This window comes from Staurois parvus, unplaced genomic scaffold, assembly GCF_062004578.1.
Source record: "Staurois parvus isolate SC_StPar_1 unplaced genomic scaffold, SC_StPar_1.0 ptg001727l, whole genome shotgun sequence".
NCBI lineage: Eukaryota > Metazoa > Chordata > Amphibia > Anura > Ranidae > Staurois > Staurois parvus.
The window spans coordinates 1-25,108 of NW_028319523.1; the positions used below are offsets into that span (position 1 = coordinate 1).

The window sequence follows — 25,108 nt, forward strand, 5'->3', positions numbered from 1 at the left end:
GATGTATTTTTCTTCATGTTGTGATTTGGAATAGAATGTGTCGTGTTCCCAATGCATTTGTGTGGATGGAAATAAAAGCTATTAGAAGGATTTTCAGCTTTATTCACTTTTTTCAACACACTGCTATTATTTTGAACACAACTGTATATATTGCATGAGAGGGGTCTGGACAGGATGGTTCATCTTGGGTTTTAATTCTTTATGAGCCATAGTTAGAAGATTGCTTAGTTAGGTTGCCCGGCAGCAAGCTTTAAGGGATCCCTTATCCTTTTTTTTTCCTAAGGAGAATCTGTACATAACCCCTGAAACGCGTCTATCAACTTTTGATAGATTCCCCTTATTCTGAGAGGTTGTATCTGGATCAGTCCCTATGGCTTGGAACTCTTGTCTTCCTTTTCGCTCCATATAACCGACTCCTTGAGGAACCCTGTTGGGGTCCCACCTGCCATACTTTACAGTTACGTGACTGATTTGGAACATTTATCAATTCGATTCCAGCACCCCCACATTTTGAGTCCATCACTCGGGTCGTTCTTAGTCTTTCCTCCTCTCTTCCCCCCACACAGGACGATATCCTGTCTTTTGAGACGGAGAAGCAGACGGTGTATCTGCAGGTATATAGGCCGGTCTATTTCCAGCTGGTGGATGTGTTACTGCAAAAGGCGCAGTTCCCTGCAGACGATGAGTATGCATCTTGGTCCTCTGACGAGAAGGAACAGTTCCGAATCTACAGGTACTGGGATATAATATACAGGCGTTGATGGTTTTTTATCTCAAAGTGTTTTTATTGTCCCATCTATGCACTCCTAATACTGTTGATAGGAATAGTGGGGCCTTGAAATTTAAAGTGACTGAAGACATTCGATGTTGGAGATCAAATCTTTGAAAGACTTTAGATTGAATAACCAAGTAATTGAAGTGATTTTTCAAAACCATAAATGGTTAATCATGGTAATTTTGTATTGTGTAGTGTTGTCACGAGCAGGGGCGTAAATCTGGGGGGGGATAAGAGGGTCAAAATTCTCCTCTAGAGCATCCATGAAGCAGCAGCTAGGGATTCATGCAGTTAAGTGCAAAGGGTTTCAATAACCAAACCATTTAAATAAATAAATTAAAAAAAAAAAAAAAAAAGTAGCATCGTCACTTCAACTTTTGTAAAAATAACAGCTAGTTAAATAAATAAGAAAATGTGGAAGAGGTGGGCACCTTTTCCAGGTAAAGAGAAGGGCACAGTGACTGGCTGGGTGGCATCAGTGGCGGAGGGGATCACAGGAAAGGGAAGTTTGTCATGTGACCTGCACCCCTCGTTGGGCGGTGATGGTATGGTGGACGCATTCCCCTGATCTGTCATTGGGCAGTGGTAATCTGGTGGAGGCACATCTTGAACCATTGGTGGCAAGGTGAAGGCACATTCACCCATATTACTGAGCAGTGTTGATGTGGCACAAGTTCATCTCCCAGGACTGTTGCCAGGCAGTGATGGTATGATGGCGGCTGTAACGGAACCGTCCCAGCCTGTGCTGAGTACTTCCGTTCGGACAGGGAAGTGATATCCTAACACCGACCACAGACACCACTGCTGACCATACAAGACTAGACGATACCAGTCTTGAAGTAAACCAGGAAATAGACTAGTTTAATTTAACACAGATACAAGATATATACACTCAGAGGACAATAGCGTCTCCCTGCATAATGACACAGGGTGGGGCAATCTACCTTTAGTAACAAAAGACACACCAACAGACAGTCCCATCAGGAGGTCTGCTGGAAACACCCCCCACCAAGCCAGTACACAAACGCGTACATCCCATAATAGTTTGCTCCAAAGCAAGACACACAACAGAACTGTTACAGATCCGCCAGGTGGTACCTCTGGCAGCCCACTAGGCGGAATCACCCGGAGCGTGGAGTCTAAGTCCCGGTCTGCGTTTTCACCAGGGCCCCTGATGGTGGGGATGGACTTGGAGCAGAACCAGGACCAGGTCACGACCTCCGAGCAATACCACCAGTGGCAGAGGGAGCCTCCGGGGATGAGAGTAAGGCAGAATAGAGCCAGATGTGAGGAGGCCGGCAGGACTAGGCAGGATAAACCGGCGGTTGTCACCGTGGGGAATGGCGAGGTACAGAGACGGCAGGCAGAGAGTGGTCAGGTCACACGCAGGGTCAGTACCGGAGTCGGTCCGCAGAATGGTCAAACAAGCCGGGGGTCGGGATAGGAGAAGGCAGCGTAGTCAGGGGCAATCCGGGTCAAACACAGGAGAAGGCAGCATAGTCAGATAATCTGGGTCAGGGCTGGAGCAGGCAGAAGGTCAAACAATCCGGGTCTTTAATCACAGGGCACAGGTAACGACAGGTAACAGATCAGACCTTGCGGCGATTTGTGACAGTGCAGGGCATCTTTAAATATCGCACCCTGCACTGTCATTGGCCGCCCAGGACACGCCCCCGGGCTGTCATTGGCCGCCCGAGGCGCGCCCGTGGCTCCTACTGCGCATGCGCTGCTTCCGGTCAGCCGCGGGCCGCCGGGATCTGGTGCTTGTGTGCCGGCGTGAACCGCCGCTAGTGCGCATGCGCCGGGGACGGAGCCGTGGCGGTCCCTGACAAGAACAATTAGATGCAGCCACATGGCATTAAACAATCAACAACCACCCACCCCAATATTAGGACAGATCACCTTGTACCCCTAATAGGCACAGGGTGACTTACACATAATAGGGATATGGGGAGCTGAGACAGAGGTCTCCTCACCTCTCCAAAGGGAGCTGGATTCCATGGGCCCCCCACCCAAAGTGACTCCCATCACATATCTCCCCTTTCGGCAGGAGACTAACGCAGGAGGAAACCCCAGACGGGTGGACTTCGAAGTTAGTCGGTACTTCCAGTCCCCCAGTGCCATCACTCACACCGTTCCCCAAGCAAATTGTCCCACACAAAGCATTACCCAGCCAACCTCTGCCTCTCTCGTAGAACATACCCGCCGCCCCCACCCAAAGTGACATTCCCACATACCATCGCTGGGCAGTAATGGTGTGGTGGAGGCGCATCCCCCCGGTACTGTCTCTGGACAGTGGTGGAGGCGCATCCCCCCGGTACTGTCTCTGGACAGTGGTGGAGGTGCATCCCCCCCGGAACTGTCTCTGGACAGTGGTGGAGGCGCATCCCCCCGGAACTGTCTCTGGACAGTGGTGGAGGCGCATCCCCCCGGTACTGTCTCTGGACAGTGGTGGAGGCGCATCCCCCCCGGTACTGTCTCTGGACAGTGGTGGAGGCGCATCCCCCCGGTACTGTCTCTGGACAGTGGTGGAGGCGCATCCCCCCGGTACTGTCTCTGGACAGTGGTGGAGGCGCATCCCCCCGGTACTGTCTCTGGACAGTGGTGGAGGCGCATCCCCCCCGGAACTGTCTCTGGACAGTGGTGGAGGCGCATCCCCCCCGGAACTGTCTCTGGACAGTGGTGGAGGCGCATCCCCCCGGTACTGTCTCTGGACAGTGGTGGAGGCGCATCCCCCCGGAACTGTCTCTGGACAGTGGTGGAGGCGCATCCCCCCGGTACTGTCTCTGGACAGTGGTGGAGGCGCATCCCCCCCGGAACTGTCTCTGGACAGTGGTGGAGGCGCATCCCCCCGGAACTGTCTCTGGACAGTGGTGGAGGCGCATCCCCCCGGTACTGTCTCTGGACAGTGGTGGAGGCGCATCCCCCCAGTACTGTCTCTGGACAGTGGTGGAGGCGCATCCCCCCGGTACTGTCTCTGGACAGTGGTGGAGGTGCATCCCCCCCGGAACTGTCTCTGGACAGTGGTGGAGGCGCATCCCCCCGGTACTGTCTCTGGACAGTGGTGGAGGCGCATCCCCCCGGTACTGTCTCTGGACAGTGGTGGAGGCGCATCCCCCCGGTACTGTCTCTGGACAGTGGTGGAGGTGCAACCTTCAAGTAAGGACTAGGAGCTGCTAGTGCACTTAGTGCTTTCAATGGAAGGGTCCCTTGCAGACCACAAAACGGGGGTTGTAATGTCTGTGCCTGAGCTTTTTCTTTATGTATGGGGAGTGTCTCGGCCATTTGTAGCCCGTCACTCTGCCTGACAGTAATCTGTCATTATCTTGTCAGCAGCACAGCATGCCAGTACAGGAACCTAGCCGAGCAAGTCATGTTCTTCAGAGGAGGATCTATACCAGGAATATTGTGGTGCAGAGCCAACACCCCCATCCCTGGTTACAAGCCTACTTCCCCCAGGCCTGACCTTGATCATTCATACCCTGAGGTGTACAGTGTTCCTCGGTGTTGTATTCCTGCCAAGGAGCAATGTGTGTACAGATGGAGGGGAAGGAAGACCCTTCTGGCTGGGCTCCCTGACGTTGAGCAATACAGATCACATATAATATTTCCATTGCACACATTCTTGGCAATGGTAGGAAATGAATCGGGTTCTGTAGCAACTACCAGCTGGAGAGCGGTAATGTGATAAGCAGGCGTATACCGTATATCACCAGCACACCACTGATCTCGGAAATGTCATCCAAACGGTTATTCAATGATCACATCACAGAGGTTGAGGGACAATGTTTTGGAGCAACGCAGGACCCCTTTGTCAGGCATGTGATTCCGACATTGAACAAAGTGCATTGGCCGTAGGACCTGCTTTCCTTTCTCAAACCTTATATAAAATACAGCTTGGGAAATTCCATGTGTTCTTTTTTTTTTCAGATACACTATGTTGCCAAAAGTATTGGGCTCCGCCCTCCAGATCATGTGATTCAAGTGTTCCAATCCCCTCCATGGCCACAGGTGTATATAATCAAGCCCCCAAACAGCCGAACGGTGGCAGTGCAGGGTCGGGTGACCGTTTATAAACGGCCTCCCCGCCCCCTGATTGTGCGTGCTCCCTAGGAGCGCGCAGCACCGCGATCCGGTGCCCGCTGTGTCCTCCGGACACAGTGGAACACCGATCGTCGTACGGGACCTTTGTTTGAGGTCCCGATCATGTGATCACTGATTTGGCCAATTAGTGATCACATGAATAGTAGTTAGCAAGATGTCACTTCCTGGCATCATTGCTTACTACTTGTGAATGATCACTGAGGTCACATGGTAGGGCTATTCACAACAGCCTTGAACCATGTGACAAGCTTTGACCAATCACAGCTCTCACAGTATTTCTCAATGGCTGCAAGAATGGCTGGAGAAATTACTGCTAGGGTGACGGTATGTAAAAAAAAAAAAAATGTAAACATTAAATTGGTTATAAACTAATTTGGGTTATTTTTATTTATGTATTTATTTATTTTTTACTAAAAAGATAACGGAATACATTTTGGCCAAGATTTATGATGAAATATTTATTTGCAAAATTTTAAAGCACTTTTTTTTTTCAAAATGTTTGGGCTTTTTCATTTGCTAAAAAAATAAAAATCCCCGTGGTTAATAAATACCACCAAAATAAAGCTTTATCTGTCTCAAAAAAATGCTAAAAAATTCATATGGGTACAGTGTTGCATGACCGCGCAATTGTCATTCAAAGTGTGACAGCGCTGAAGGCTGAAAATTGGCCTGGACTGGAAGGGGGGTGAAAGTGTCTGGACTGGAAGGGGGGGGAAAGTGTCCGGACTGGAAGGGGGGGGAAAGTGTCCGGACTGGAAAGGGGGGAAAGTGTCCGGACTGGAAGGGGGGGGAAAGTGTCCGGACTGGAAGGGGGGGGGAAAGTGTCCGGACTGGAAGGGGGGGGAAAGTGTCCGGACTGGAAGGGGGGGGAAAGTGTCCGGACTGGAAGGGGGGGGAAAGTGTCCGGACTGGAAGGGGGGGGAAAGTGTCCGGACTGGAAGGGGGGGGGAAAGTGTCCGGACTGGAAGGGGGGGGGAAATTGTCCGGACTGGAAGGGGGGGAAAGTGTCCGGACTGGAAGGGGGGGTGAAAGTGTCCGGACTGGAAGGGGGGGGAAAGTGTCCGGACTGGAAGGGGGGGAAAGTGTCCGGACTGGAAGGGGGGGAAAGTGTCCGGACTGGAAGGGGGGGTGGGACTGGAAGGGGGGTGAAAGCGTCCGGACTGGAAGGGGGGGGAAAGCGTCCGGACTGGAAAGGGGGTGAAAGCGTCCGAACTGGAAGGGGGGGAAGCGTCCGGACTGGAAGGGGGGTGAAAGCGTCCGGACTGGAAGGGGGGGAAAGCGTCCGGACTGGAAGGGGGTGGGACTGGAAGGGGGGGAAAGTGTCCGGACTGGAAGGGGGGGAAAGTGTCCGGACTGGAAGGGGGGGAAAGTGTCCGGACTGGAAGGGGGGGAAAGTGTCCGGACTGGAAGGGGGGTGAAAATGTCCGGACTGGAAGGGGGGTGGGACTGGAAGGGGGGTGAAAGTGTCCGGACTGGAAGGGGGGGGGGGAAAGTGTCCGGACTGGAAGGGGGGGGGAAAGTGTCCAGACTGGAAGGGGGGGAAAGTGTCCAGACTGGAAGGGGGGGAAAGCGTCCGGACTGGAAGGGGGGTGAAAATGTCCGGACTGGAAGGGGGGTGGGACTGGAAGGGGGGTGAAAGTGTCCGGACTGGAAGGGGGGGGGAAAGTGTCCGGACTGGAAGGGGGGGGGGAAAGTGTCCGGACTGGAAGGGGGGGGGGAAAGTGTCCGGACTGGAAGGGGGGGGGGAAAGTGTCCGGACTGGAAGGGGGGGAAAGCGTCCGGACTGGAAGGGGGGGAAAGCGTCCGGACTGGAAGGGGGTGAGAGCGTCCGGACTGGAAGGGGGGGAAAGTGTCCAGACTGGAAGGGGGGAGAGTGTCCGGACTGGAAGGGGGGGAGAGTGTCCGGACTGGAAGGGGGGGAGAGTGTCCGGACTGGAAGGGGGGGAGAGGGTCCGGACTGGAAGGGGGGGAAAGTGTCCGGACTGGAAGGGGGGAAAGTGTCCGTACTGGAAGGGGGGGAAAGTGTCCGGACTGGAAGGGGGGGAAAGTGTCCGGACCTGAAGTGGTTAAGACAACCATGGCGTGTGTCACCCGCACTTGACATGTGAATAACCCGTGTTTCCTTCTCCTACAGAGTGGACATCTCGGATACCCTCATGTATGTCTATGAGATGCTCGGTGCTGAGCTGCTCAGTAACTTGTATGATAAACTCGGGCGCCTCCTGACCTCCTCAGACCACCCCACGTCCTGGCAGGTAGGTTTTAGGACACCAGGAAAGGGGATTTTTTTGTAATAAATTGAGATAAAAATAAACATTGGTCACTATCGGAATTACTGGTGAATGCTCCTCCCCTTTGCGAGTATTGCTGGGATTTGGGCTGGGGAGGTTTTGCCAAATTTAAATTTCTTGTTGGCGGAGGATTAGAATGATCACCGGACACCGATCTGGCTGGCTGTGGTCAATGTGGTCATTCTAATCCCCTTTTTATACTTTTGCTGGAAGTCGAGTTCCCAGAATGCATTGGCTGTCTTTCCTGACCTGTTGTCTAGGTAAAAAAAACCCAAAAAACTTTTATTGGACCTGATACAACCTGTAGTGCTTGTGTAAAGGGGGCACTGTGGTGAGTACCCTTGTGTAAAGGGGGCTCTGTGGTGAGTACCCTTGTGTAAAGGGGGCTCTGTGGTGAGTACCCTTGTGTACAGGGGGCTCTGTGGTGAGTACCCTTGTGGAAAGGGGGCACTGTGGTGAGTACCCTTGTGTAAAGGGGGCACTGTGGTGAGTACCCTTGTGTAAAGGGGGCATTGTGGTGAGTACCCTTGTGTAAAGGGGGCACTGTGGTGAGTTCCCTTGTGTACAGGGGGCACTGTGATGAGTACCCTTGTGTACAGGGGGCTCTGTGGTGAGTACCCTTGTGTACAGGGGGAACTGTGGTGAGTACCTTTGTGTACAGGGGGCACTGTGGTGAGTACCCTTGTGTACAGGGGGAACTGTGGTGAGTACCTTTGTGTACAGGGGGCTCTGTGATGAGTACCCTTGTGTAAAGGGGGCTCTGTGGTGAGTACCCTTGTGTAAAGGGGGGCTCTGTGGTGAGTACCCTTGTGTAAAGGGGGGCTCTGTGGTGAGTACCCTTGTGTAAAGGGGGGCTCTGTGGTGAGTACCCTTGTGTAAAGGGGGGCTCTGTGGTGAGTACCCTTGTGTAAAGGGGGGCTCTGTGGTGAGTACCCTTGTGTAAAGGGGGGCTCTGTGGTGAGTACCCTTGTGTAAAGGGGGGCTCTGTGGTGAGTACCCTTGTGTAAAGGGGGGCTCTGTGGTGAGTACCCTTGTGTACGGGGGGGCTCTGTGGTGAGTACCCTTGTGTACGGGGGGGCTCTGTGGTGAGTACCCTTGTGTACAGGGGGGCTCTGTGGTGAGTACCCTTGTGTACAGGGGGGCTCTGTGGTGAGTACCCTTGTGTACAGGGGGGCTCTGTGGTGAGTACCCTTGTGTACAGGGGGGCTCTGTGGTGAGTACCCTTGTGTAAAGGGGGGCTCTGTGGTGAGTACCCTTGTGTAAAGGGGGCACTCTGACAACTCCTGATATGAGGGGGCACGTTTTCTGGCCCTGTCTCAAGGGCATACCATGGCTGACAGAGCTGCCTGTAAGAACTGTACATGAATCTGATTTTCCTTCTCAGTGGGTCCACAATTACACAAAAGGCACAACTATCCACGTCTGGCAATTCCCACCAATCATGATGCAGGTATTTGCTTCTCCGTGAACTCCCGAAACCATACACACGCACATAGGTAACGGAGCACCACTTAGTCATGTAACACCCGACGTGCAGAAATACATACAAAAATGTGATACTTCGGACAGAATGATGAGAGGGGAAGCAGAACCAGACCCTGGTGAAAACAGGAGGAAGAACCCAACATTTTGGGGGTGTGGAGACCCCCACTCTCCTGCCCCCCCCCCCCACTCTTTTCACTAGAGCCTGGCTCTGCTTTCCTCTGCATATCCAGCTGCTATATAATGAAGACTTCAAATGCTTAGTGAACTGGTTCTCCATCACTCATGAATAGAAGAGGCTCTTATGACCCCAAATACAATGAATGTTCCATGTGTCCCGTCCTGTGGATACTCAGCCTTGGTAATAATGGGATTGTTCTCTCCTCCAGCACACAGAAGCTTTGTTGTATGGATTCCAGTCCATAGCCGAGACTGTTGACGTCAACTATTCCGACGTTGTCCCGGGGCTCATCGGCCTCATCCCGCGGATCAACATCAACAACGTGCAACTTGCAGACACAGTTATGTTTACGATCGGTAAGGAAAGACGATTTTTAACAGTTGTTTTTTTTTTTTTCTTTAACCGGTTGCAAACCACCTATCGCAGTTTTACTGCAGCAGAGCAACATGTGGCGGCCAGAAGGCGAGGGGTCTGCCAGGCATTTTGGCTTGGTGGACCATGTTGGAAACCCTTTGTGCCTGTCAGGAGCCTTGCACCCCGGGGGATCAGAGTAGAGGTCCTACCCCTTCGGGTGGTTGACAAAAGCACACCCCTAAGTGCATTTTTTTGTGTTGGCTTTTTGCACTCGCACGTGCATAAGGGGGGATATGATCTCCATGTATAATACATAAGGGGGGATATGATCTCCATGTATAATACATAAGGGGGGATATGATCTCCATGTATAATACATAAGGGGGGGTATGATCTCCATGTATAATACATAAGGGGGGATATGATCTCCATGTATAATACATAAGGGGGGGGATATGATCTCCATGTATAATACATAAGGGGGGGGATATGATCTCCATGTATAATACATAAGGGGGGATATGATCTCCATGTATAATACATAAGGGGGGATATGATCTCCATGTATAATACATAAGGGGGGGATATGATCTCCATGTATAATACATAAGGGGGGGATATGATCTCCATGTATAATACATAAGGGGGGATATGATCTCCATGTATAATACATAAGGGGGGATATGATCTCCATGTATAATACATAAGGGGGGATATGATCACCATGTATAATATATAAGGGGGGATATGATCTCCATGTATAATACATAAGGGGGGGTATGATCTCCATGTATAATACATAAGGGGGGATATGATCACCATGTATAATATATAAGGGGGGATATGATCTCCATGTATAATACATAAGGGGGGGGATATGATCTCCATGTATAATACATAAGGGGGGATATGATCTCCATGTATAATACATAAGGGGGGTATGATCTCCATGTATAATACATAAGGGGGGTATGATCTCCATGTATAATACATAAGGGGGGATATGATCTCCATGTATAATACATAAGGGGGGATATGATCTCCATGTATAATACATAAGGGGGGATATAATCTCCATGTATAATACATAAGGGGGGATATGATCTCCATGTATAATACATAAGGGGGGATATGATCTCCATGTATAATACATAAGGGGGGATATGATCTCCATGTATAATACATAAGGGGGGATATGATCACCATGTATAATACATAAGGGGGATATGATATCCATGTATAATACATAAGGGGGGATATGATCTCCATGTATAATACATAAGGGGGGATATGATCTCCATGTATAATACATAAGGGGGGATATGATCTCCATGTATAATACATAAGGGGGGGATATGATCTCCATGTATAATACATAAGGGGGGGATATGATCTCCATGTATAATACAATGTATAATCTTCTGGGTTTAACCTCTTCCTGCCGGATGTGTGCATATATATACATCCAAAACATAAACAATGCTGTGTTGAGAGCGTGCGCCATACATGCTTCCGGCACAGCTACCAGTGGTTACCTGCAGGGGTGGACTGACAACTCATGGGCCCCCAGGCAATAGGGGATCATGGGGCCCCTGTGTCCTTGGCCAAACTCAAAAAAGCCTATGAAAAAGGTACCAGGGGCATCTCATGGGGGCCCCTACTGACCCCGGGCCGTCGGGCAGTGCCCGAGTTTCCAAATATTCAGTCCGCCCCTGGTTACCTGAAACCTCCTGATCTCTACTTGCCATTGGGAGCTTTTTGATCATGTGACTGCTATGACAGCCAGTCACAGGGGGTCACATGCTCAGAATGCCCGCCTCCCGATGTCAAGAAGGTCCTAATGGGCTAGTAGGTGGTGGTGGGAAGGGACTGAGGACATCATGTGGTGGAATTGAGTTACTGCAGTCGACTGCATCAGAGAGGAAGAGAACATTGCAGGCAGAGCTTTTTTTAATTATAATACTGCGGGGGAGGGGGGGGCATTATATAAACAAAGATTTCACCCACAGTTCAGATTTGATTCGATCGATTTAATTCGATTAAGATCGTTTTCTACCATTGCAAATGTATGAACGACTATTGCAGCTGTACAGCTCACTTTTGGAGGTGGCTGATTATAATACGAGGAAAGAAGAGAAATATTGCTAATATCACTCTCCCTCTCTGTGTGTTTCTTAGGGGCACTGGCAGAATGGCTGGCGGACCACCCAGTCATGATCAGTAAGGTGTTACCGCTCGTCCTCCACGCTCTGGGGAATCCTGAACTGTCTGTGTCCAGTGTCTCCACGCTAAAGAAAATCTGCCGGGAATGCAAATACGACCTTCTCCCGTACGCTGCCAACATTGTCGCTGTGTCCCAGGTAACACAATACTGCAGACTCCATCTACTGCTATCCATTTATGTGTACGCATGGCGTTCTATTCACTAAAGAAAAGCACTTTCTTTCCACTGACCACCAATGTAAGGGACATTCTTCCCACTGACCCCCAATGTAAGGGACATTCTTCCCACTGATCACCAATGTAAGGGACATTCTTCCCACTGATCACCAATGTAAGGGACATTCTTCCCACTGACCCCCAATGTAAGGGACATTCTTCCCACTGACCCCCAATGTAAGGGACATTCTTCCCACTGACCCCCAATGTAAGGGACATTCTTCCCACTGACCCCCAATGTAAGGGACATTCTTCCCACTGACCCCCAATGTAAGGGACATTCTTCCCACTGACCCCCAATGTAAGGGACATTCTTCCCACTGATCACCAATGTAAGGGACATTCTTCCCACTGACCCCCAATGTAAGAGACATTCTTCCCACTGACCCCCAATGTAAGGGACATTCTTCCCACTGACCCCCAATGTAAGAGACATTCTTCCCACTGATCACCAATGTAAGGGACATTCTTCCCACTGACCCCCAATGTAAGAGACATTCTTCCCACTGACCCCCAATGTAAGAGACATTCTTCCCACTGACCCCCAATGTAAGAGACATTCTTCCCACTGATCACCAATGTAAGGGACATTCTTCCCACTGACCCCCAATGTAAGAGACATTCTTCCCACTGACCCCCAATGTAAGGGACATTCTTCCCACTGACCCCCAATGTAAGGGACATTCTTCCCCCTGATCACCAATGTAAGGGACATTCTTCCCACTGACCCCCAATGTAAGGGACATTCTTCCCACTGACCCCCAATGTAAGGGACATTCTTCCCACTGATCACCAATGTAAGGGACATTCTTCCCACTGACCCCCAATGTAAGAGACATTCTTCCCACTGACCCCCAATGTAAGAGACATTCTTCCCACTGACCACCAATGAATGAGTGAATTACTGAGATCTGGAAATTCAAGTGTTCCCCTGGGATAAATAGTCAGACTGGTCTCGGGGACCTCCTGTAAGCGTAGAATTCTGTTGTGTGTGTATTATACGGAGACTCTTCCTTCACTAAAATATTTTTTCTTCTCACATTGCAGGACGTGTTGCTGAAACAGATTCACAAGGTAATTGGGAGATCTCCCCTGTCTGTACAGCTTGAAGATTTGCCCCAACCTATCAGTGTTATGAAGGGGAGGGGGCCGTGTTCTCCTTGTCTGTTCTCCTCATTATATCGATCTTCTCTTTCAGACCAGTCAGTGTATGTGGCTGATGCAGGCGTTGGGCTTCCTGTTATCGGCCCTGCAGGTGGAGGAGATTCTCAGCAACCTACACTCCCTCATCACCCCCTATATCCAGCAGCTGGAGAAGTTGGCTGATGAGACGGTGAGTGCTGCTCGGCATGTCCATTGTTCTCATGTTGTGGAAAACAGTGATTGCTTAACCGCTTTCCCACCGCCCTATAGCAGATGTACGACTACAGGGCGGCAGGGGTGCGCAAAATCACGTGTGTATGTATGTATATGTGTGTGTGTATGTATGTATGTATGTATGTATATATATATATATATATATATATATATATATATATATATATATATATATATATATATATATATATATATATATATACATACACATACATTTTTTATATATATATATCTTTATATATGGGATTTTGCATTTCCAGGCAAGGGGCGCGTGCCCTACCTGTGCCGCTATTCACAGCCTCGGCTGTCAATCACCGGGTCCGGTGATTACTCGCCGGCACCCGGTGACCGCCGAGCATTTCCGATGGGGATGAGAGCTGTATGTAAACAAAACATCTCTCTCCCCTGTCAGCTCCTGCACACTGCTTTGTATGGCTCTGCATAGCAGTGTGCTTACAGTGGAAAGCACACACACAGCCTTCAGTAAAACAGCACACAGTTAACCCTTTGATCGCCCCCAGATGTTAACCCCTTCCTGCCCCGTGCCATTAGTACAGTGTCAGTGCTTTTTATTAGCATTGATCACTGTATTGGTGTCAGTGGGGATGTCCGTGACACCAAGTCAGCTCCCCCTAGTGTCAGATTGCCTGCCGCAGTCCTGCTGTAAGTCGCTGATTGCCGCCATCACTAGCGGAAAAAAAAAAATAATTCCAGTATCCAGTATCTATACCGCCATTTGTAAACGCTATAACTTTCAGGTAAACCAATTAATTTACACGTATTGGGATTTTTTTTTTTAAGCAAAGACATGGAGCGGGAGACATTTTGGCCTATAATTTATGACGAAATTTGATTTTTTAACATTTTTTTCACTAGACATGTTTAATAGCAAAAAGTGAAGAATATTGTTTTTTTTTTTTTCTCAAAATTGTTGGTCCTTTTTTTTTTTTTTTTGCGCAAATAATAAAAACCGCAAAGGTGATCAAATAACACCGATAAAAAGCTCCATTTGTGAGGAAAAAAGGACATAACGTTAATTTGGGTACAGCGCTGAATGACCGCGCAATTGTCAGTTAAAGTAACGCAGCGCCGCAACGCAAAAAATAGCCTAGTCAGAAAGAAGGGGAAATCCTCTGGAGGGCGAGGGGTTAAAGTGGAATTCCGGTCACAATCTAAGCCTAAACCTGCTCCCGCCCCTATTCTTGGCCTGTTCTATCTAACCCATAAAGGAAAGTTTCCAATACCTTCCTTTTCTGAAGTCGGTCCGGTAACATGATCGGGTCACAGCACCGGCTTCCGTGTAGAGGAGGGACCACCGACAATGGCTGCACCATAGTACGTCTATGGGTGACATCCTCGCCTAGGCTCTGCAGTCGCTGTCGCTGCTCTCGCCTCTACACTGAAGCCGCCGATGGAGAGATCATGTGATCGGGCCGGAGGGACTCCAGAATAGGTAAGTATGCACATCTTTCCTTTTACAGGGTGGATAGAATGGGGGTGGGAGTAGGTTTAGGCTTAGTTAGGTTGACTGGAATTACACATATAAAGCGAATGTACGGTTTTGTATATATTTTATGTATGGTCGGGACAAAAACACTTATTTAACTAAAGAAAAAACAAAAAAAAAAAGAGTAACTGTACCTTTTTTATATTTTATTTTCATTGCTAGCCAGCAGATGGAGCTATAAACATTTTTGGAACACAATTTTGAATCTCCCTATCAGCTGCAGGAAAAAAGCCTGTCTATAGAGTTCTATAGCTCAGGCTTTGGGAATCCTTTGGCATGTATTAAAAACACTGATGTAACTTTAAAGTCTAACTCTGGGAAAGGTAAACACCTTCCCCCTCAGTGGGGCTGTCCCACAATGCAAGGGTTAAATGCTTGTTCAGGCCTGGCGGAAGGACAATAAAAACTTTTTTTTTTTTCTTACTCGATTGGCTGCTTTCCCTGCAGACGGGGCTTTCCCATGCTCTGGCAATGGACTGTTTTCAGGGTCCTCTCGTCCAGTGCACGACTCTTTAAAGGGCATTTTCATTGGATGGTAATGTGTATGCTGCTGGATGTGGCTTAGGCCGTGGCTGCTATGGCTGAAGGCTTTACAACGGTCTTGGCATCGAGTTCTATTCCTGTCACTTCCAGAAATTCTTATGGTAAATGAAAGTTTTATTTTATGCAGTAGTCATGTTTGAGTGAAGGTTTTGTACAATATATCTGTGCTTCCGGATTCCAGGAGTTGTGTGTGAAGTTTATGATGATGTTTGTATTTGTATAATGTCATTCCATTTTTTTCTTTCTGTGCAGCCGAACCCCTCTAATAAGCTGGCGATAATCCACATTCTCGGCCTCCTCTCCAACCTCTTCACCACATTGGACATCAGCTGCCATGATGATGAGCACGAGGGAGCAGAGGTCAAGAAGCTGCCGGTAGCACATGGACCCAATCCGGTGAGTCAACCAAGCTGATCCTCTTCCTTTTCCTTTCTTCACTCTCTCTCCTCCCTCTCTCTCCCCTCTCTCCCCCCTTCCTCCCTCTCTCTCCCCTCTCTCCCCCCTTCCTCCCTCTCTCTCCCCTCTCTCCCCCCTTCCTCCCTCTCTCTCCCCTCTCTCCCCCCTTCCTCCCTCTCTCTCCCCTCTCTCCCCCCTTCCTCCCTCTCTCTCCCCTCTCTCCCCCCTTCCTCCCTCTCTCTCCCCTCTCTCCCCTCTCTCCCCCCTTCCTCCCTCTCTCTCCCCTCTCTCCCCCCTTCCTCCCTCTCTCCCCCCTTCCTCCCTCTCTCCCCTCTCTCCCCTCTCTCCCCCCTTCCTCCCTCTCTCTCCCCTCTCTCCCCCTTCCTCCCTCTCTCTCCCCTCTCTCCCCCTTCCTCCCTCTCTCTCCCCTCTCTCCCCCTTCCTCCCTCCCTCTCCTCCCTCTCCCCCCTCTCTCCCTCCCTCTCGCCCCCCCCCTCCCTCTCTCCCCCTCTCCCCCCTCCCTCTCTCCCCCTCTCCCCCCTCCCTCTCTCCCCCCCTCTCGCCTCTCTCTCCCCCTCTCGCCTCTCTCTCCCCTCTCTCCTCCCTCTCTCTCCCCCCTCTCTCCCCCCCCCTCTCTCTACCCCCCTCTCTCTCCCCCCTCTCTCTCCCCCTCTCTCTCCCCCCCTCTCTCTCCTCCCTCCCTCTCCTCCCTCTCTCTCCTCCCTCTCCTCCCTCTCTCTCTGCCCCTCTCCTCCCTCTCTCTCTGCCCCTCTCCTCCCTCTCTCTCTGCCCCTCTCCTCCCTCTCTCTCTGCCCCTCTCCTCCCTCTCTCTCTCCCCCTCCACTTCTTGACATCATTGCTTACTACTTGTGAAATCTGTGAATGGTCACAGAGGTCACATGGTACAGGGCTATTGAGAACAGCCTTGTACCATGTGACAAGCTGTGACCAATCACAGCTCACACCGTAGTTCTCAATGGCTGCAAGAATGCAGCCAGAGAGGAGAAATGATTGCTTTTACAGCCTTTATAGGTGTAAAAGCAATCGGTGTAAAAAAAAAAAAATAAAAAAAAAAATCTTCATCACCCCCCACAAGTAGTACAGTGTCACTATGGTGACACTGTACTGCTAGGGTGACAGTATGTAACAGAAAACCCCCCGAAAAAATAAATAATTAAAAATGTAAAAAACTGTCTAAAAAAGAAAGCTAAAAAATTCATATGGGTACAGTGTTGCATGACCGTGCAATTGTCATTCAAAGTGTGACAGCGCTGAAAATTGGCCTGGACAGGAAAAGGGGTGCCCTTACTTGAAGTGGTTAATTTGCAGGGGTTTCCTCCCACTTCCTGTTTGGCTACAGGACAGGAAGTGAGGGGAAATCTCCCCAATGGGACACAGATGGCGAAAACAAATCTGACAGGGGTCATAATCCTCCCTTGCTCTATCCAAAATGAAGAAAAAAAAAAGGGGGTTTGCTTATAGTTCTGCTTTATATAATTTCCAAACATGCTATATTTGCAGTTTAACTTGTACACAGTCAGCAATGCACTTTCTTTGCTTTGTGCAGGTCGTTCTGGTCTTACAGCAAGTCTTCCAGTTGATTCGAAAAATTCTCAGTACTTGGCTGAACGATGCCCAGGTGGTGGAGGTAAGTCCTGGAGGTACACGTGCACTACTGTGTTGCAGCAGTTCCTTTCAGACCTGGAGGGCTCATGAACATGGGGGGCAGACCGTCTGTGCTCAGGGGTGTACATATCTATGTATTTATTTCAGGTACTTATACAGTGCCGTCAATTTGCGCAGCGCTTTACATATATATTGTACATTCACATCAGTCCCTAACCTTCGAGGGGCGTACAATCTAAGGTCCCTAACCCTCAAGGGGTGTACAATCTAAGGTCCCTAACCCTCAAGGGGTGTACAATCTAAGGTCCCTAACCCTCAAGGGGCGTACAATCTAAGGTCCCTAACCCTCAAGGGGCGTACAATCTAAGGTCCCTAACTCTCAAGGGGTGTACAATCTAAGGTCCCTAACCCTCAAGGGGCGTACAATCTAAGGTCCCTAACCCTCAAGGGGCGTACAATCTAAGGTCCCTAACCCTCAAGGGACGTACAATCTAAGGTCCCTAACCCTCAAGGGGTGTACAATCTAAGGTCCCTAACCCTCAAGGGGTGTACAATCTAAGGTCCCTAACCCTCAGGGAGCGTACAATCTAAGGTCCCTAACCCTCAAGGGGCGTACAATCTAAGGTCCCTAACCCTCAAGGGGTGTACAATCTAAGGTCCCTAACCCTCAGGGAGCGTACAATCTAAGGTCCCTAACCCTCAAGGGGCGTACAATCTAAGGTCCCTAACCCTCAAGGGGTGTACAATCTAAGGTCCCTAACCCTCAAGGGGTGTACAATCTAAGGTCCCTAACCCTCAGGGAGCGTACAATCTAAGGTCCCTAACCCTCAAGGGGCGTACAATCTAAGGTCCCTCACCCTCAAGGGGCGTACAATCTAAGGTCCCTAACCCTCAAGGGGCGTACAATCTAAGGTCCCTAACCCTCAAGGGGCGTACAATCTAAGGTCCCTAACCCTCAAGGGGCGTACAATCTAAGGTCCCTAACCCTCAAGGGGCGTACAATCTAAGGTCCCTAACCCTCAAGGGGCGTACAATCTAAGGTAATACCTGTATACTTGTAGAAACTCAGGTCTGCGTTCACCAGTTTTCAGCCACTTCCTGTACGCAGCACCCCGCAGGCATGGAAATGCAGCCTTTTTCTACGGTTTGAGTCCCTATGCGCCTGTGTGCATGAGCCCTTCATGCCAAAGCAGAAAAGAGTTTGTATATCGGGAGTCACTTTGGGGGGGGGGCCCATGGAACCCAGCTCACTTTGGAGAGGTGGGGAGACCCCTGTCTCAGCTCCCCATATCCCTATTATGTGTAAGTCACCCTGTGCCTGTTAGGGGTACAGGGTGATCTGTCCTAATATTGGGGTGGGGGTTGTTGATTAATGCCATGTGGTTGCATCCCATTGTTCTATTGTGTGTCTTGCTTTGGAGCAAACTATTATGGGATGTATGTGTTTATGGGTATTGGCTTGGTGGGGGGTGTCTCCAGCAGCACTCCCTATTGATGGGACTGTCTGCTGGTGTGTCTCTTGTTACTAAATGTAGATTGCCCCGCCCTGTGTCATTATGCAGGGAGGGGGGATTGTCCCCTGAGTGTATATATCTTGTATCTGTGGTAAAATAAACTAGTCTACTTCCTGGTTTACTTCAAGACTGGTGTGGTCTAGTCTTGTATGGTCGGCTGTGGTGTCTGTTGTCGCTGTTTGGACGGGGAAGCGGTATTCTAACAGAAATACCCAAGTGCAGTCGGGGTCCTGTTCCGTTGCAATATCTTTTTTTTTTTTTTTGTTAACCTCCCTAGTGGTCTGATTATGTCAGTATTTCTGTGCTCAAAGCGGTACATTGTTTCCAGTGGAAATATGTTGTTTTTTTTATTGTAGGTATTGTAGAGTAATTCTTAGGAATAACTCACTGAAATCTGTCCGAACAAGAGTCTAGTAAACATCCCGGGGAGGATAAAATTTGAAACACAAAATCATAAATTATAATATAATAATCATAAAAAATAATATAGTAATGTAATTCAATAATATAATCAAACCAAAAACACTGAAATGTTAAAAAGAGCGCCAAGTTCGCACATCGCTGAGCTCAGTCGCAGAATCGTTTTCATTGTCCGGCGCCCTGCCTGCATCTTTACTGTTCTTTCTGCCTGGAAACTGAGAAACGTCCATGGCGTCCAAAAAGCGTCCCTTTAGGTCAGACGCGGTTTTAGAGCGGCTAGAGAACAGCGATAGTAAATCAGAACCACTTGCAGAATTGAGTGATAATGATTGGTGGGGGAAATTCCTCATCAGACACTGAAAACGATTCTGCGACTGAGCTCAGCGATGTGCGAACTTGGCGCTCTATTTCACATTTCAGTGTTTTTGGTTTGATTATATTATTGAATACATTTATTATATTATTATTTTTTTATGATTGTTTAATAAATTATAATTTATGATTTCGTGTTTCAAATTTTCTCATCCCCGGGATGTTTACTAGACTCTTGTTGGGACAGATTTCAGAGAGTTATTCCTAAAAAATGACAGGCCTACAATAAAAAAAAATACATATTTCCATGCAAAAAAAGTACCGCTTTGAGCACAGAAATACTGACATAATCAGACCGCTAGGGAGGTTAATAAATTGATTGTAAAGGATAATTTAACAAACGTGATGCTTACCTGTTCTGTAATGGCTTTGCACAGAGCAGCCCCGATCCTCCTCTTATCGGGTCCCCTGGCTCCTGCCCCCCTGCCAAGTGCTCCCACAGCAAGCCGCTTCCTATGATGGCTCATGTCATGGTGGCACTTGTGCGGGCCCGGTCCATTGACACACACAACGCGGCTCAGCCCTTCCTGCCCCCTCCTCACTGGCTGTGATTGACAGCAACAGGAAACCGTGGCTCCTGCCGCTGCCTCTCTGTCCATTGAGGAGAGAGAGATGCTGTTGTGCACAGCACTGGATCGAGATCAGGCTTAGGTAGGTATAAGGATGGGGAGTGGGGGGGGGGGGGATGCACACAGGAGGTTTTGTACCAGGGGCGGACTGACCATTTGGAAACTCAGGCACTGCCCGAGGGCCCAGGGTCAGTAGGGGGCCCCATGAGATGCCCCTGGTACCTTTTTCATAGGCTTATTTGAGTTTGGACAAGGACACAGGGGCCCCATGATCCCCTATTGCCCGGGGGCCCCATGAGTTGTCAGTCTGCCCCTGTTTCATACCTTTTAATGCAGGGAATGCAAAACCTTCTACCTTTTAGAACCACTTTAATAGCTGAGGTCCAGGAAACCCGCTCAATATAATGATTGATATGTATGGATCGCCTGATCTGCCAAAGGATTTGTAATTCTGTTCAGATACTCTTGGCAGTCCAACACCTCTGCCAGACATCACAGCCTGGAAAGTTACACCACTTTTTGTGAAAGCCAAACTTAGTGACCGGCCCCAAGAATAAAAAAAAGTGTGACCACCCCCCCCTCCCCAAACAAGCGTACAATCCAAACGCACACATTCCTGCATTACAAATGGCTGCGCGTATAAGTGGGTGCTGCAGCGTCCGTCGGCTGGAACCGAACAGAATCCGCGAGGGTGAACGTCACCAGCACACCGAGGATCACCAATATGGGTTCAAAACTTTTTTAATGAACGATCACATCGTTACAGCAAGGCAACTTTTCGGAGTCCCGCAGGACCCCTTCATCAGGCATGTGGTCACAAGGTGTGATGAAGGGGTCCTATGAGACTCTGAAACGTTGCCTTGCTGTAACTATGCGATCGTTCATTAAATGTTTTGGACCCATATTGGTGATCCTCGGTGTGCTGGTGACATTCCCCCCCCAATCGTTTGTCTTGGTGGTTCTAAAACCGAGGATGCTTACTTTAATCCTTGGCCCTCTAGTGGGTGATGCTCCAGTCGTCTTCTCCTCTGCCCCAGAACGTGGACAGGCCCTCAACGTCATCCCGTACAATGTAGGACCAGCGGTATCCAAAGAACAAAGGTATTCCGCTCAGGCAAACCATCTACAACAGGTGACGGCTCTGGTCCGCCACCACACACGATGCAATAGGAAGAAGGTCAGCCGCACACAGGAGGATAGATGAATATAGTGTGTATTTATTGATCCATAGGACACACAACACCAGGAGAGGAGTACAGGACCTGCTAACGCGTTTCACACAATCTCGCGCTCATAACCAGAGCTGCCTAGTCCTGCAATGAAAACAATGGTAGGTGGGGCCTTGATATGACCAGAGAGGCAGTGCAGCTTTGGGAAACTGGTTGGACAGTCCTGGAACCGGCAGAATAAAAGCCTGCAGAACTGAGAATACTTTGTATTAGAACCTCTAGTCCAGGGGTAGGCAACCTGCGTCTCTCTAGCTGTTGTGGAACTACATTTCCCATGAGGCATTGCAACATTACAAAACTGACAGTTACAGCTATGACTTGCAGAGGCATGATGGAACTTGTAGTCCTGCAACAGCTGGAGAGCCGCAGGTTGCCTACCCCTGACCTAGTCAAAGTATGTTATATCCTGCATATTTGGGGGGCAGGGGTCACTTTTTTTTAATTCTCGGACCAGCCCGAATTTCCCCTTACATTGATCTCTTCTCCCAATCCTCTCCTCGCCTGCTGTGTAGGTGGTGACTGGAGGCAGATATCGAGGTTCTCATTCTGATTGTATATAACAATGTTTGTAAACGAATGCACCCGATGGTGGTGTATCCAAGGGGTTAACCTCCAGATTTCCCATGACAGGCAGTGTGCGCCATATTTGAGAAGTCGGTGAAGACTCTTCTGGACGACTTTGCTCCGATGGTTCCTCAGTTATGCGAGATGATGGGCCAGATGTACAGCACTATTCCGCAGGCCTGCGCCATCGATCTGACACGGCAGGTCAGTAATTTGTACAAAAAAAAAAAGATTTTGGAAACTAGTAGAAGAAAACACTCTTCTTTCGTGCCATTATATCACTACTTAAAGCAGGGATGCCCAACATTTTGAGGACAGTGGGCCGGTCGTGGGCCACATTGAAATGAAATGGTTCAGAATGTCGAGTTGTTTTTTTTAATAGCATAATGAACATTTTCCTCCTACAGTCGCTGAATGCTGGCAGGACTGAGAGGAGAAACTAGCTTTCTGCAGTTGCAATAATGGAGAGCACTGGTTTCTGTATATGCCGCCTCCGCAGCCCCTCCTGCACAAGTGTAAAACAGAATCTGACAGGGAGGTCGTACGGGCCCCGTGGAGCATGGGACGGGGTTGCCATGCTACATCAGTGTTTCGGGGTGTGTGGTAAAAACACTTCTCAGCTATGGGGTTGAGAATGCTGAATGCTGGCAGGACGGAGAGGAGAAACCCAGCTTTCTGCAGTTGCAATAATGGAGAGGACTGGTTTCTGTATATGCCGCCTTCGCCGCCCCTCCTGTACAAGTGTAAAACAGAATCTAACTGGAAGGTCGCAGGGGCCCTCTGGAGCATGGGACGGGGTTGCCATGCTACATCAGTGGTTGGGGGTGTGTGGTAAAAACACTTCTTAACTATGGGATTTTACCACCCCCCAAAACCACAAATGTAAATGAGCCCCCTCTGAGCTACGTTCATACTGCCGCACTGTGGGTGCGATGCACCTGCGGCTTTTTCTTTGCCATAGACTTCAATTATATCTTGTGAGTGTGGTTCACTTTCTGAAATTGCACCAAAACCCCTGCATTTAATTTGAGGTCAAGGGCCACATCAGAGGGCTCCGAGGCCCACAGTTTGAGCAGCCCTGATTTAAAGTGTACCTGTCACCAAGATAAAGTGAAATGTTCCTTTCCGGTCCTCTGAGGGATGCAGGAAGTCATTAGCAGTCAGGTTATACTGCCACCTACAGGATGTTTTGAAACTGGCAAACGAGAAAATTGTATTCCAGCCTCGGATAACCCTCCTACATTCAGCATGTCTCCATTTTTGGCCAGTGTCCTAGAAGGATGGGTGTCTTTCAGCTTTACTGCATTAAAAAAAACTCAACATTTTGCTGTTAATGGTTTTTACTTCAGTTTTTCTCTTCATTCAAGGCTCTTCGGACAGCTGTGGTTGCAACTTGAGCGGCAATAAGAAGTGGTCTATCCTCAGTTTGACCGGGACCAGAACCCGTTGGACAGGGCTAGCCTGGATGTGACCTTTTGAGCACTTGGTTCTGCTTAACATTGTATCCAGACCCTATTCTGGTAACAAGTCAACTGCAGGACATTTCTGAATTTAAAGCCCTTGGCCTTGTCTGAGCCCTTGGCCTGTATATGAGGATACACATGAGATCCTACTGTGTCAAGAAAGGTAGCGAGTCCTAACTTGGATTCAGCCTTGTGCTCCAGTCCTGACGCTTTATGCTGGTCAAATGTGGTCTTCAGTGGGTCAGTTTTTTTGTTATAGGGAAAAAGTTCAGGCATCTACTGTAGTTGTGTTTCTCATTCTGCATGAGGAGGATGTTGGAGAGGCTTCGTGATACCCAGAGCCTTCTATGTGCTGAACATGCTAGTTTCCGTGCCGCAGGCAATGATCCAAGCACTCCGTGGGATCTGCATACCAGGGTCTAGTGTCCTCCTCCTTGTTTGCTTTGCAGATTCGAGAAGAGGACCTTTTGGTGACCTTCCATGCTCTGGCTCAACAAGTTGAATGTTCTTCACTGATATGTCTCCTGCCTGTTGCTTTACAATCCTGATGCATTGTGGTATCTGGGAAGTCAGGAGCATCTTTAGGCCTGTGACGCGTCGAGTCTGTAGGACAAGTCGGGTTTTCAAACCTTTTTGCTTAGGGCTTCATCCCAAGGATGACTGCTAGTTGCTGGGTGTGTTGAGATTGGTCTTCAACCCTATCAGGTTGTGATCTTCCTTACTGTCCTCTTCTGAGGCAGTCTAGCTTCCCTGCCTACCCATTTATGGGATTTGCCTTGTACAGTACCTCATCCTAGTGCTTAGGCTGACTTTGTGCCATCAAACGTTGGTTCCTGAGGTCCTTGGGAGTGATTCATTCTACTCCTTGGAGGTGTTTTTCCCAAATAGTTCTTGTGTTATCGAGAGGAACGTCTGCTTGGAAGTCATTATGGACACGTTTCTTGTTCCTTGGATCCTTCTAGAAGTTCAGGCTTAGGGCCGTTGTTTATTTTCAGACTGATTTTGTGGTTTTCCTTCTTCAGGACATCGTATTTGGGTTCTCTGTCCGGTTCCAGTTCTTACGAGGGAGTTCTTTTACTCCTCGTTGACCACGGTTCAGACTGCCTGTATTCAACTTGTTTGTTTCAACCTTGGTTGGGCTAGGTTGACCAGCTTCTCACTTTTATTATTGGTGTCTCTAACATTCCACACTAGCTAAGTAACCTTTCTCTTGGTCCTCAGGCAAAAAAGCTGAATTCCAGGAAATCGGTTCCTTTAGTAAAAAAAAAAAAAAATGCAAGTTCCGGGGGACCTTCCTCCTCCCTCCCTCCCTCCCCTCCCTCCCCTCCCTCCCCTCCCTCCCCTCCCTCCCCTCCCTCCCTCCCCTCCCTCCCTCCCTCCCTCCCTCCCTCCCTTCTTCCTCCCTCCCTCCCTTCTTCCTCCCTCCCTTCTTCTTCCTCCCTCCCTTCTTCCTCCCTCCCTTCTTCCTCCCTCCCTTCTTCCTCCTTCTTCCTTCCTCTTCTTCCTCTCAGAACTAGGTGAATGTGGTTAAAATGAAGTTCTACTCACCCTGTTAAAAAATAAAAGTCAGCAGCTGCAAAAACTGTAGCTGATGACTTAAAAAAACAGCCACTTACCTGTAACTTGGTCCCGTGGTGTCCCCCCCGCAGCCCGTTTCACCGGCCGTCCTGTATTCCAGGAGGCCGGCATCTTCAGTGTGGGCACCCGGCTGTGATAACTTGGGGCTTCACAGCCGGGTACCCACTGTGCATGCGCGAGTAACTCTGCGCTTCATGAATGGTCCTGTAGTCTTCTGGGACCTGTCACGTGTCCCAAAAGACTACAGGGAGGGAGGACACCTTCCATTTCTGATCGCCTAGGCCAGGGGTGGGCAACCTGCGGCTCTCTAGCTGTTGTGGAACT

General features: G+C 49.3%; 1 protein-coding gene across 1 annotated transcript in view; it reads left to right on the forward strand.

Annotated features, from left to right (window-relative positions):
- Positions 1-597: 597 nt before the first annotated feature.
- Positions 598-25,108, forward strand: part of IPO13 (importin 13) — a 78,938-nt gene continuing 54,427 nt past the window's right edge. The window contains exons 1-9 of the mRNA XM_089663600.1: positions 598-733; positions 7,014-7,134; positions 9,042-9,189; positions 11,366-11,547; positions 12,674-12,700; positions 12,825-12,959; positions 15,306-15,449; positions 17,017-17,097; positions 21,810-21,947. Of these exons, the coding sequence (XP_089519726.1) occupies positions 7,036-7,134; positions 9,042-9,189; positions 11,366-11,547; positions 12,674-12,700; positions 12,825-12,959; positions 15,306-15,449; positions 17,017-17,097; positions 21,810-21,947 (954 nt within the window). The 5' untranslated portion in view covers positions 598-733; positions 7,014-7,035. The remainder of the gene's footprint in view (positions 734-7,013; positions 7,135-9,041; positions 9,190-11,365; positions 11,548-12,673; positions 12,701-12,824; positions 12,960-15,305; positions 15,450-17,016; positions 17,098-21,809; positions 21,948-25,108) is intronic.